The sequence below is a fragment of the Sinocyclocheilus anshuiensis genome, unplaced genomic scaffold (genome assembly GCF_001515605.1).
Source record: "Sinocyclocheilus anshuiensis isolate Anshui unplaced genomic scaffold, SAMN03320099.WGS_v1.1 scaffold416, whole genome shotgun sequence".
Taxonomy (NCBI): Eukaryota; Metazoa; Chordata; class Actinopteri; order Cypriniformes; family Cyprinidae; genus Sinocyclocheilus; species Sinocyclocheilus anshuiensis.
Window position 1 is genome coordinate 202,973 of NW_015554105.1, and position 13,823 is coordinate 216,795.

At 38.4% G+C, this 13,823-nt stretch overlaps 1 protein-coding gene across 1 annotated transcript in view; it reads right to left on the reverse strand.

The window, feature by feature from the left end:
- LOC107669681 (utrophin-like) overlaps positions 1–13,823 on the reverse strand; it is a 252,156-nt gene that overhangs the window by 131,468 nt on the left and 106,865 nt on the right. The window contains exon 54 of the mRNA XM_016462031.1: positions 12,832–13,021. Within this exon, the coding sequence (XP_016317517.1) occupies positions 12,832–13,021 (190 nt within the window). The remainder of the gene's footprint in view (positions 1–12,831; positions 13,022–13,823) is intronic.

The following is a 13,823-nucleotide window of genomic DNA, read 5'->3' on the forward strand; positions in this document are numbered from 1 at the left end:
GGGGGGGGGGGGTTATCCATTTTATTTTCAGACTGTTAAGAAAGTGCTACAGCAAAAACTGAAATGCACTGGCTGAAGAAAATAAAGAGACAGAGAGAAATGGATATAGAACTGAACCGCATTTCACTGACTCGCTGGTGCAGAAAGCAACACATTAAAAAGCAGAAACTCAGTCATTTGTGAATGTTCTGCTTTTCAAATGGCATTAGTACGTATTTATGAATGCATGAAGAGCTCTTTGTCTTTCAATGTGTAAAAGCAATCACTCTACACACAGGCATGTATAGAAGGAAGATAAACAAATGTGTGGAACTGAAGCTGAATTAATAACACAAGAGAAAAGACGAAGAGGGGAGAGTAAACAAGGAAAGGAAAGGAAAGGAAAGGAAAGGAAAGGAAAGGAAAGGAAAGGAAAGGAAAGGAACGAGACAAAAGATGAGAAGAGAAGAAAAGAGACGAGAGACAAGAGATGTGAAAAGACAAGAAAACAATGAAGAAATACAAAGCAAGCACAGAAGATACAAAGTGAGACAAGAAAAAAAACACAACAAAAGAAGACTACAAAAGAGAGGAGACAGATGAAAGAAAGCAAATATGAGACATGAACCATGAGTAGACCTTCAAGATTATGAAAGAGGTGCTGTCTAGATGGACAGAGCTTTTAAACGAATGAGTGCAATGAGGAAAGCTATCATTCCTTTAAGTCATGCCTCGACTACCACCCTAGAGCAAGGGATTGCACAGAAAGAAACAGATGAATGGAAATCTGAGTCTTTGTTCATGAGAGTGGGACATATCGATCAGCGGAGCTGGGGATGGTGGGCAGCATGTATGTGTATGCAGATTTGTGTGACAGGTCCTTATTGATCAGGAGCATCTCAAAGATGGAGAGATGGAGAAATTAAACAACAACAAGTGATTTCCATCAACACGTGTTCACCAGACCAGAGAGAAGAGGTGAGACATGGGGGAGAACAGGACATAAAAGATGAGAGACAAGACGAGAGGGAAGAAGAGGGGAGGACAGACAGGAGGAGAGGACAGAGAACAGGAGAGACGAGAATACGAGGGGAGAAGAGAGGAGGAACAAGGACAGCTGACTAGACGAGAGACAAAAGATAAAGGCTGAGGGACTGCAGCAGTGGTGTGAGGATACAGGAGAGACTGGACGAGGAGACAAAAAGACAGGGCGAGAGATCAGCAGATGAAAGAGAAGAGACACGGGGAAGAGGAGGACAGAAGAGAGACAAAGAGGGAAGAGACATGGGGAAATAAGAGGAGAGACGAGACGAGAGAAAAGAAAAGGGGAAAGACAAAAACAGAGGAGGGGAAACTAGAGGAGAGTAAACTAGAGGAGAAATGAGAGGAGGCGGGAGAATAGGAGGGACAGGCAGAGAAACAAGCATATGAGAACAGAGAAGAGACAAGACAAAAAATGAGAGAAAAGGGGAGAAATGAGAGAAGGAGAGACAAGGGGAAACATGGGGGGGAGCAAAAGTGAGGAAAGAGAAAAGGAAAGATAAGGACATGAGAGAGCAGAGATGAGGAGAAAGAGAAGGAAAAGACAAGAGGAGAGACAAGATGAAGACAAGGAGAGAAGACCAGAGGAGAGACAAGAGATGAAGATGAGGAAAAGACTAGAGAAGAGACAAAAGGAGGCAGGAAAAGAGTGAAAATGAGAGGAACAAGGATTTGAGAGGACATTAGAGGACATGAGAGGTGGAAGGAGAAGAGACGAGACCTGGGGAAAGAAGAAGAGGTCTGGATATGAGACAAGGGGAGAGGAGAGAAGCCTTTACAACCAGCCAATTCCCAGACAACTTTGTCCAAGGACAGACAATATCACCCAGTGTCAGAACAGATTTATAAATGCGCCCACACATCTCTTTCCTAAAATGTGGCAAATTTTGATGATCCGACTCATAAATGCAGATTAATCTTGATCTCACTCTGGCACATGGTCCAATCTACAATCTCACACACACACACACACACACACACAAATATAGCACTTCCACTCAGGCTCTCAGTAATGGACATCAGTAGAAATGTGCTTTAAGTGAGGGGAGGAGCAGCCGTGACTCCATATGTGTGTGCGTACTGGAGAGAAGGAGAGATGAATTAGTGTGTTTGCCAGAATCTGTATGTGTGTAACGTGACAGACCGCTAATGCACCATTATCTTAAAACCTCTGAATCAGCACATACAGTTGGGTGAGTCTCTGAACTCTGAGCCAGTCAGAGATGGTCAGCCAGAGAGGTCAGAACTGTACCTGGGGTGGGAGTGTTGCTGTTACACAACATCAATGCAGTAATGTTTAATGCCAACTGCAGTCTTAACTTTTTTTTTTTTGAGTTGTTTGGTTTAACACTCTAAAACTTTTTTTATACATATACACTTATGCAGTTGTCATCTCAGCTGTCACCAGGCAACCCCCACAACTTCTGCAGATTAGTCAGCTAAAGGAATCGTCCTAGTTATGTATGCTCTTAATGTGTACAGGTCCCTCAGTGTGTATACAAATAATTAACAACAGTGATTCATCAAGCAGTTTATCCCAGGGGTGTCCAATCCTGCTCCTGAAAGGCCAATGTCCTGCATTGTTTAGCTCCAACCAGCTCCAAAACACTTGCCTGGCGAGTCTGAAGACCTTGATTAGCTGGTCCATGTGTGTTTAATTGGGGTTGGAGCTAAACTCTGCAGGACAGTGTCCCTCCAGGAGCAGGTTTATCCACAGTTCCACCTCAAAAGAATGATTTACTTCCATTGCGACAGTTCAAAATACTAGAATACTGTTGGTGTAAAAGTACAAGTATTTGTACCGAAAAATTTTCATAGGGGTTTTCATTTCAGCATACATGTCTAAGGAACAAATACAGTTCTTTTTTAACCCCTGCACCTGCAGAACTTCTGTGTGCGGAACTTAATTTGAAAGTCCAAGCTTCCCCTCTAGGATGGGACAGTACCATTACTGATATACTTTGATATCGCGAAAGCATCTGAAATATAACAAAGAAGGAAAACTGCATGGCCCAAGCTGTCCTAAACACGGGACACACTTTATATTAAGTGCTTCAAACTAACTCATAAGCCTACAGTTTAAAATGTACTGAACCAATTTGTTGGGCACTGTGACAACCCTACCATTTACATTGGTTCATCCACATAGAAGAGTACTCCCACCACAACATGATGATTCACATCATTTCATCCGTCTTAGAAAACTATTCCCCCATAGAACCGAGCCGTACCATGCAGTGGAAAAGCGCCATTAGACTTCCATTTCAAGTTTATTAAGTGTAAATGTTTAGCACACATTAAAGGATGTTATAATTGAGTTACAATTAGTTCCTCAACATTAAACATGAGGATATAAATAATATCCCAAGTTTATTTAGTGTCTAAAGAAAATAAATCGTGTGAGAGGTTGCTCACACATGGGAACTTTCTGCAGTCATGCAGCTGGATGCCACTCAGACACTGGAAGAAAATCATGAATGAAATTATAAATGAATCATCTGGAGCCAGGTGTGGAATTGCCAGACACACAGAATTGAGGCTCATTCTGAACCGGGCTAATTCATCACACTCACACATATGGAAGTGGTGCAGGAGAGCAGGTCTTTGGAGGCTCGAATGATCTCCAAAAGATGGATTCCTCCCAGGAGAGAGTAATGGAGCGCAGAGTGACTGATGCCTTCCCAAGGGTGCAGAGCCAGCAGTGCCGGCCAGGGACGCTTAAACGATCACTGCACCGCCTCCATCTGGCCAAGGGCTGCTTGATCGAGTGAGGAGTACCTTATGTTCCTCAGGGTAGAGTTGGTGCTCGTGGAGTGTGTGGGTTTCGTTTGATGGATTTCACATATGGGACTTACGAACAGATAAGTAATTTTCAGAATTTGGAGTTAATTACTGATAATTATTAATAACTGAAAAATCAAACGCAGGGCAAAGCAAAACAACAATGTGCAATGCTGCAAAAACAGCATGGGCAGCACATCTGCAGTGGTATATAATCTGTGAAAAAGTCAAATACGAGGAAGAAGTTGTTTAACAGCCACGGACAAAAAGACTCAGTAATCTTTATTTTACAACATCTTTAAGAAAAACATTATCCATGTTCTGCATGAACTAAGATACATGCTGAAAACCACAGAAAACAAGACGCATGCTGACTGACAACCACAACGTTTATGATCGCTCTGAAACAGAATTTCATTTACATAGCAGGAAAGCCGCAGAGCCGTCCCGGATACAATATTTTTCATAACCGCTTACGGTTTCTATTGGGAGTGAGAGCATGATTTTACTTTTTTGACAAACCTTTGCACAGAATTTGACACTTTATCTCAACTAAGATTTGTGCTCGTCTTACTGAGGAAAAAACAGAGAATGCTACTGAGAATCATTTTGACTGAAATCATCTGACTGAAACAAAACAAATCATGAGATATCTAAAGATTTCAACCAGAGCATGATTTTACTTTTTTGACAAACCTTTGCACAGAATTTGACACTTTATCTCAACTAAGATTTGTGCTCGTCTTACTGAGGAAAAAACAGGTGCTACTGAGAATCATTTTGACTGAAATCATCTGACTGAAACAAAACAAATCATGAGATATCTAAAGATTTCAACCCTTCTTCATTTCCCCGTGATCAAGACACTTAACCTCAGGTGAATTCAGTTAGAGTGTTCCTGATATAAATGTATCATATATCGCTTTAGATAACAGCGTCTGCTAAATGACTGCTTTTCTGCATGTAATGTGGAGCTTAATTTAATTTCACTCCTTATTTTCCTGTTTAACTCACCTCTTCATGTTCTTTTTTTTATGCCCTTGCTCTCTTGACTGTTTAGGCTGGTTGATTTCAAGAGGTTGAATCACGAAAACAGGATTTATTTGCTCTACTGAAATAAGGTGGATGTAGTATGTGACATATTCCAACATTCACAAATCAAAACTCTGTCTCTAGTACACCCAGACCACTTACTGAAACATAAAACCTGTCCAACCGGACAGACAATATGCAATGATTTCAGTATTTACTAATTTAACTGTCCACAGTGTAAGTGAAAATCATGTGCAACATCCGAACATCAATCGGAACATCAAATAGAAATCAACCAACGCAAAAAATGTCCTATGACTTGTTGCGGCGATGGATGGTTAGGACAAAACTCGGATAATTATGTAAGGAATCAAACGCATCGTGTCATATCTAATAAGCAGCAAAAGCAGTTAATCTTCACACAAAAAGCATCTTACATTTCCCCTGAATTGATGTTAATGCATAACCGCACGGTTTTATATGAACACATAATCAACATTTAGCAGCTGGACCAGCTCCGACTGAATGACAATGTCAGCACACGGTGATTAGCCAATCACAACAGAGCTCATTTACATATTGAAGATTTAAAGATACAGTAACAAAAATATATTGTTTAATTGTTCATTCAAAAGATTAGGGAGAGGGTGAAAAAATGTTAAATCACTAAATTGCATTTATTTATAATGTAATAAACCTTGAATAACATTATAAAGTACACAAAGTACAAGAAAAAAATAATAAAATACCAAAAACAAGTGCTAAGAGGTGTGCATATCTTACAATAACAGAGAGTCACTCTCACTTTCACACACGACACTGCCACGTGCTGCTGTCTCTTTAATAAACACACACACACACACACACACACACACATATAATTCCGTTTTTAAGGCTGTTGTATTCGAGAGACTACATATTTGTACTTCTTTTTTGTCACACTAAGACTATTTAAATGAACTAAAAATGGTGAAAAACCTAAAATAAATGCTGAAAAGTTACAAAAAACTTATTGTCCTTACACATTCAAAATTGCATAATTACATGCAACTAACCTCACACACACACACACACAAAGATGAACTCGCTGTTGTTTAAAAAGCTCTTCATCTCTTAACAGTGCCGTGTTTTGTGTGTGTAAATCCTGTGAGGATTTCTGCTAAACACTGAATATCAGAACAGCTGTTGCTTTCTCTAATCTTTATCACACACACACACACACACACACACACACACACACACACACACACACACATACACTACAGGAAAAGATTGCATCTAGATCAGATACAGTCCTTGTGTACCTTGCAACTGGCCTGACCTCCATTGTATGTCTAGAAGCAGTTTAACCTGTTGCAGGACAGGTATTGGCCAATTCTTTCCTGGTTGCTGCATAATAGACAGTGCAGGGCGAGCATATTGCCATCACTAATGAAAGAAACTGTGGTTCATTGAGTTTCTTGGTGGAGAATCAGATGCAATATCCAAGAAGAACCTGCAAAAATAAAAACTAGACATTTTGAATCCAAAGGATCATGAAGATTTTGAGGAGCAGATGGGGTTGAGACATTGTTTTAGGCCATGTATGATTCCATACCCCTAATACTTGGCCAAAGTTACTTTTAGCAAATGTACTCATTTAAAACTTAGTAAATTGATCAGAAACATTGACTACTCATCTTGCACTACAAATTTTGTCCCGCCACACACACACACACACACACACACACACACACTCGCTCACATATCCCCCACCACCAGCCGAGGGAAATGTGACGAGCCCTAACAAACATGTCCCACACACACACACGCGCACACTCAAGCGCGTCAGGACTGAGACGGCAACGAGCGCTCGCTCCTCTCCAGCGATAAACAAGAGTCACGGAGAGAGATTTAACACCGCATGACAAAAAAGACAATGAAGAGGCTGTGAGAGAGGGGGGAGGGAAGGGCTGATACAACGGATGGAGAGAAACTCCGGAGAGTGTTCAAGAGAACCAAAAAGAATGAAAACGAGAGGGTGTATAAATTCATAAAGGGAATGAGTGAGGGTGACACACTTTACTGAAAGAGAGCACATCTCCTGAGAGACAGAGAAATAGAGCAGTGAGACACATCAGAGAAATGAGGGAGACACGAGGAGAGCAGTAATGATTCTGAGTGGAAACCACTCGCTCTTTCGCTGTGGGAAAGTGCTATTATCATCTCATTCTGCACTTCTGATCACCCTTGACAACAAATGTTCACAAAGCTAAAATGAGATCAATACTGGCCCCATTTACTTTCTTAAAGGAATAGTTCAATCAAAAATAAAGATTCAACATTTCCTCTGATGAATGTCATTACACACCTGTATGACTGACTTTCCTCCTTGGAACACAAAATGAGAAATTTTGAAGAATGCGCTGGTCGCTCTTTTCCATGCAATTACAAGTTTAATTTCAAGTTTAAGCTTCCAAAAGGAGACAAAAGCACCATAATATTACCATAAAAGTACAAATTTGTCTGCTATTTTCCGAAGCTACCACGTAATAGCTTTGACTTAAACATATTGGTTTTAAAAATGCTTGTTTTGTATATTTTAGATGTGTGTTATGGTTATGAGTTGTCGAAATTACAGGCAGCAATTTGTCATCCCGTAACACCTAAAAATATTGTCAAAGTATGTTTAAGATGCATTTCTGGCAATCTGGCATCTATCTTTTTTTTTAAATCTTAAATGCTGTACAGGTGCATCTCAATAAATTAGAATGTCGTGGAAAAGTTCATTTATTTCAGTAATTCAACTCAAATTGTGAAACTCGTGTATTAAATAAATTCAATGCACACAGACTGAAGTAGTTTAAGTCTTTGGTTCTTTTAATTGTGATGATTTTGGCTCACATTTAACAAAAACCCACCAATTCACTATCTCAACAAATTAGAATACTTCACAAGTGAACTAAAAAAAACATTTTTAGTGAAATATTGGCCTTCTGGAAAGTATGTTCATTTACTGTACATGTACTCAATACTTGCTAGGGGCTCCTTTTGCTTTAATTACTGCCTCAATTCGGCATGGCATGGAGGTGATCAGTTTGTGGCACTGCTGAGGTGGTATGGAAGCCCAGGTTTCCTTGACAGTGGCCTTCAGCTCATCTGCATCTTTTGGTCTCTTGTTTCTCATTTTCCTCTTGACAATACACCATAGATTCTCTATGGGGTTCAGGGCTGGTGAGTTTGCTGGCCAGTCAAGCACACCAACACCATGATCATTTAACCAACTTTTGGTGCTTTTGGCTCCACGACATTCTAATTTATTGAGATGCACCTGTACATTTGTTTATTTATTTAGAGTTGGGATCCATTTAATGAATCAGTTGATTCAATTCACAAAACCGATCTGAATGACTGAGTCATGAATCTGATCCAGATTCAATGAACCAGTTGTAAAAACCAAAAGCTGGAGGGAGGGAAATATTTCAGTAAATAACAATTTAAAATTTCGGTCACACAGTGTAAGAGTCATACAGGCCAACATTATGATACGTTTTTGATGCATTTGTGTCCTTTCTAAACTAGAATGCATCGGTCTTCATTTATTGTGATTTTATGAAAAGGAGCAACCAGCACAGTCTTCAAAATATCTTCTTTGTGTGTTCCACAGCAGAAAGTCATTTAAGTTTGAACAAAAAAAAAAAGAGGATGAGTACATGCAGACAGAATGTATTTCTTTGAGGTGAACTATTCCTTTAAGTAAGAAAACTCAGTCAGTTCTAATTTCATTTTAGGTCAAGATCACAAATCTATTTTCAGCCCCTTTCTTCCAACCACCTTCCTCCATTATAGTATACAACAACCACTTTTCACCATCTAATCAATTCCAGATGAATCAAATCCTGCTGTTTCACTCAGAAATACATCACACCACAACATTTCAAGAGGTTAGAAACACTACAATCTCGAGGTAAAGAAACACTAATTGTGTCTGCGTCTCAAATCTGTGTCTGTCTCATGATGTGATTGATTAGTCTGTCTGTCTCGTCGCAATAACCACTTGCGAGTCAGTGTGATTTGAGCATGATTCAGTTGTACAGTGACAGAGATGGATGGAGAACAAATCGCTCCAAACAACAGTAAACAACAAAATGCCAACCATGAGCTCAAGTAAATTTTTAGGGCATTAGATGAGCGAATGCCATTTTTTTCTTTGTGCAAAAAAAAAATGCTATCAGAAATATACGAGGAAAAGAAAAGAAAAGAAATACATGGTTAGCTACACTCTTACACACAGCAGTTTTACGTCACAGCAAGCACTTCAACAGTATTGTCATGAAAATAAAAGGAAAGCAGTTCTCACTGAAATCATAAAGACCTCAGCAACTTTATTTCTCATGTCACTCTCGTTGACGTCAAACATCAGCCAAGATTAAACACTTTCATAACATGTCATTCTCCAGTCATCAGCTGCGTCTTTTACAAACACGCTTGTAAGGAAATATCTGAATATGTCCTAGACACATGAAAAAAGACAAAACAATATATGATGGATGACTACTAATGAAGGATTATGCAAAAAATAAAAGAAACTGTCAATGACTAAGTGGAAGACAGATGAGAAAGAAAGAAGCTGAATGAAAAACAGATAGAAATCAAAAATAAGCAAAATAAGCATTATAATACTAGTGAACTGTAAAGTATTTTATAATATTAATTTTAATATTCTTATTTTAAATAACGTCAGTCCAATAACAATACTATATATGTTTTTTTTTGTCTTTCAAATGTTTGTATTTTGGCTGGAAACCACAGGACAACTCTTTTTAAATGCTTCTCTTTTGTTGACAGATTTATATAACCATTGTCATTACAAACTGAGGAAGATGTTTGGCGCGTGTTGCTTTTCAAATGCGCGTTATATGCAACTCAAACTCACAGCACTTGCAGAGATGGAGCTCATTGTGGAGCATTATTAATACTAATAATGATAAACAAATAGTGGTTCAACGGATCACAAATCTCACAGTTCGGATCATATTACGGTTTTTGAGCCACGGATCGGATCGTTTTTTGGATCAGCAAGAAAAAAAAAATCTGTGTAACTTTGCTTTCCATAAGCACGATACCACAGCAAAAACTCTTAGCCTAAGAAAGTTCAAGCATTATTAAAGAGACAAGTGAACAGCCAGTAAAAATAAGAACAAATAGGCTACACAAATTACAAGCATAGATAAATACAACAGAACAATGTTACAAATAAGGTCGGTAGTATTCAGATACAGAAATTTAATAATTAAGTGTAAAATAAAACTGCATAGTGTTCACTGTATAAATTAAAAAATAGATTAATCTTTCTCAAAAACGTGTTTTGTGGTTTGATGAGCATAATGACAGCAGCAGGTATTATTAGACTGCTGCCCCTTTAAGAACTGATGCACTATATATGTTTTTTTTTGTCTTTCAAATGTTTGTATTTTGGCCGGAAACCACAGGACAACTTCTCTTTTTAAATGCTTCTCTTTTGTTGACAGATTTATATAACCATTGTCATTACAAACTGAGGAAGATGTTTGGCGCGTGTTGCTTTTCAAATGCGCGCTATATGCAACTCAAACTCACAGCACTTGCAGAGATGGAGCTCATTGTGGAGCATTATTAATACTAATAATGATAAACAAATAGTGGTTCAACGGATCACAAATCTCACAGTTCGGATCATATTACGGTTTTTGAGCCACGGATCGGATCGTTTTTTGGATCAGCAAGAAAAAAAAAATCTGTGTAACTTTGCTTTCCATAAGCACGATACCACAGCAAAAACTCTTAGCCTAAGAAAGTTCAAGCATTATTAAAGAGACAAGTGAACAGCCAGTAAAAATAAGAACAAATAGGCTACACAAATTACAAGCATAGATAAATACAACAGAACAATGTTACAAATAAGGTCGGTAGTATTCAGATACAGAAATTTAATAATTAAGTGTAAAATAAAACTGCATAGTGTTCACTGTATAAATTAAAAAATAGATTAATCTTTCTCAAAAACGTGTTTTGTGGTTTGATGAGCATAATGACAGCAGCAGGTATTATTAGACTGCTGCCCCTTTAAGAACTGATGCACGGATCCAATATAGCCTAATGATACACATCCGATTTCTTTCTCAGCTGTTCTCATTCACTTAAGACACAACAGACTGCATTTGCCACAATGATTGTCGAGATCAGTATTTTGTCATAATTGTATGCGTCTGTTCAAAGGCAAGGAGTGAATGAGATAGGAAAGATGGTTCAGTTCGGTGTTCGCGTGCAGTCAAATGCACCTCTCTGTGTGTGCGAGCTTCATGTGAAAGAAAACAGCACGCGAGTAACGAATCGAGTTCCATTTCGCCTTTTCTTTCGCTAGAATGGTTTAAAATCGCTTGCGTGTGAAAACACGTACAATTGATAAACTTTAATTCTATTATAGTTAAATTTTGCAATTAATCCGCGGATCACATGCGTGCCGAACCGTGAGGCTTGGTCCGTACGAATCGCGGATCAACTACGATCCGTTTAACCACTATAAACAAACAAAAGCACACAAATGAATAACCAAAACTATGCAAATGTGTGAGCAGTTTTGACCCTGTAAAGCCTTAAATTGTGAGGACTCTGCACTCAGACGCTGAAGTGACAATGGTCAGCACACTCACGAACGGCCTTCAGGAAGGGCCCTTCATGAAAGCATTCAGCTGCTCACTTTAGCTTCAACTGACCCTGCAAACGTCCTCACAGGGCCCTTCACAGCTGCAAAAATGCCATTTGTTGACAAGCAACATCACAATAAAAGATGATTCAATGAATTTGTGCGACTTCCCATTTTAGAGCCGGGACAGTCCATTTTAGTACAAGTTGACAGCTTGTACTTTAGTGTATTTAGTGCATTAGGCTGCTGAATCGTAGTAGAGCGTACAGTCGTGATTAGAGCGGACAGCAGATAGAGATCACACTGTGATGTATGAATCTCACAGGACAAACAGACTCCGCAAAGAACTGAAGATGGAGGAGAGAGGAGAACAGGAACACGCGCTCTTTCTCAGCTGACGTGATCTATACCTTGATTACACGTATGCTGTGGTCTGGCTGATGGGGGAACTAATGAGGACTGACACAGGGATAACTGAATATCATTAGGGCCTTTCGCACCGCGGGAACCTTTTCATAGTACCAGAACTAATTGTGGAACTTTACGTCACTTCTTAGTACAAACTCTCGGTGCGAATGCAACCCTTTAAATGGTACTGGGAAATAGTTCGCACAAAATCGTCCCAGTACTTTAGTACTGCACATTTAGTTCTGGAACTAAAGCGGTGCGAAAGGCCCTATTCACACACACATTAGTTCCCGTATGTCCCTTATTTGTCTAAACCTCAGACAATACACCCATGGACCGCCCGCAGTCCACACACCAATTATCTAACGCATTTTGCACAAACAGAACAAACCTGGCAAGTGCTAGCTGAAAACCACAAGCTCAGATCTGATTGGTTGGCTTTACACAATGTCTGGATTGCAAAGTTGGCTCTAGTCCCAAATAAAGCAATAAGCCCCAAGAAGCCGTGGTTTACAGTGAATTTATAACAGCTAAGGGGTGTTGTTAGGTATGACGCGACGCGGAAACCCCCTTAGCTGTTATAAATTCACTGTAAACCACGGCTTCATGGGGCTTATTGCTTTTATAAAACGGTTATTCCATATAGGGTTTCATAGAATAAAACAGAGCAAATAAAGTGTAATGATATTAATAAAAACAGTATTCTTCCACCAAACAATGTAGTTCCTCAGAAACAGTTGTGGTTCCAACAAAGTTGTTGCCGAGCAACACACAGACGTAAACAAAGGTGTATGTTTGTAGTGTAATTTACAACAGCTTAGAACGCGGCTCAACCAATCAGAATCTAGGACCGGAACTCTCCGTTTTATAATGGATATGATGGAACATAAGTTGTACATGTAAAAATGTGAGTCTAAAGTTCTTACCCCAAGCTGCCCTTTGAGCTCCTTGATGTGGGCGGAGTCCTGTGAGAGCTCCTCCCTCTGGGCGGCGTCAGATAACATGTTGACTGTAGTATCCGCCTCATGGAGCCACTTCAGGAAGGATTCAAGCTCACGGAGACACGCCTGGAGAGACTTCAGCTCTGAATCCAACACAGCCTGACGATCCGACGCCCTAATGACCAGGACAACACACCGCGGTAAAATCTAAACAACTGCTACCAGATTACAAATACTTATTAACACATGAATATTTAATTAGTATTAGTGCATTAATAGTCATAGTGGTAATATTTGTGCAATCATAATGCAATATTCACGAAACATAATTTTTATAGCATTTACTATATCACTATATTATTATGGAAACATGTATTAAAAAATGTTCCACTATCTATAAAAGCATAATCAAGGTAGTATTTATTAGAGCAATATTATTGCAGTAGTATTTATTAGTATTTATTTGAATAAGGTTTATGAACGCATAATTAAAGTAGTATTTAATTTCACAATATTATTACGGGAGTATTTATAGAGCATATATTTCTACAATATTTAAAAAAACGATCAAAATATTATTTAATAGAGTAATATTATTACAGTAGTATTTGTTAGCATTTATTGTAATAATTTTTATCAAAGCATATTTATTAGAGGTCATATTTAGTAGTGTTTAATATCATTGTCAAACGATTAATCGCATCCAAAATAAAATATTTTGTTTACATAACATGTGTGTACGGTGTATATTTATTATGTACATATAAACACAAACACATGCATGCATATATTTAAGAAAAATATGTTATGTTTATATATTAAATATATTTATATATAATATAAATTATATGAATATAAATATATACATGTAAATATTTTCAAAACATATACTGTATGTGTGTGCTTTTATATATACACAATAAATATACACAGTACACATACATATATTATGTAAACAAAAACTTTTATTTTGAATG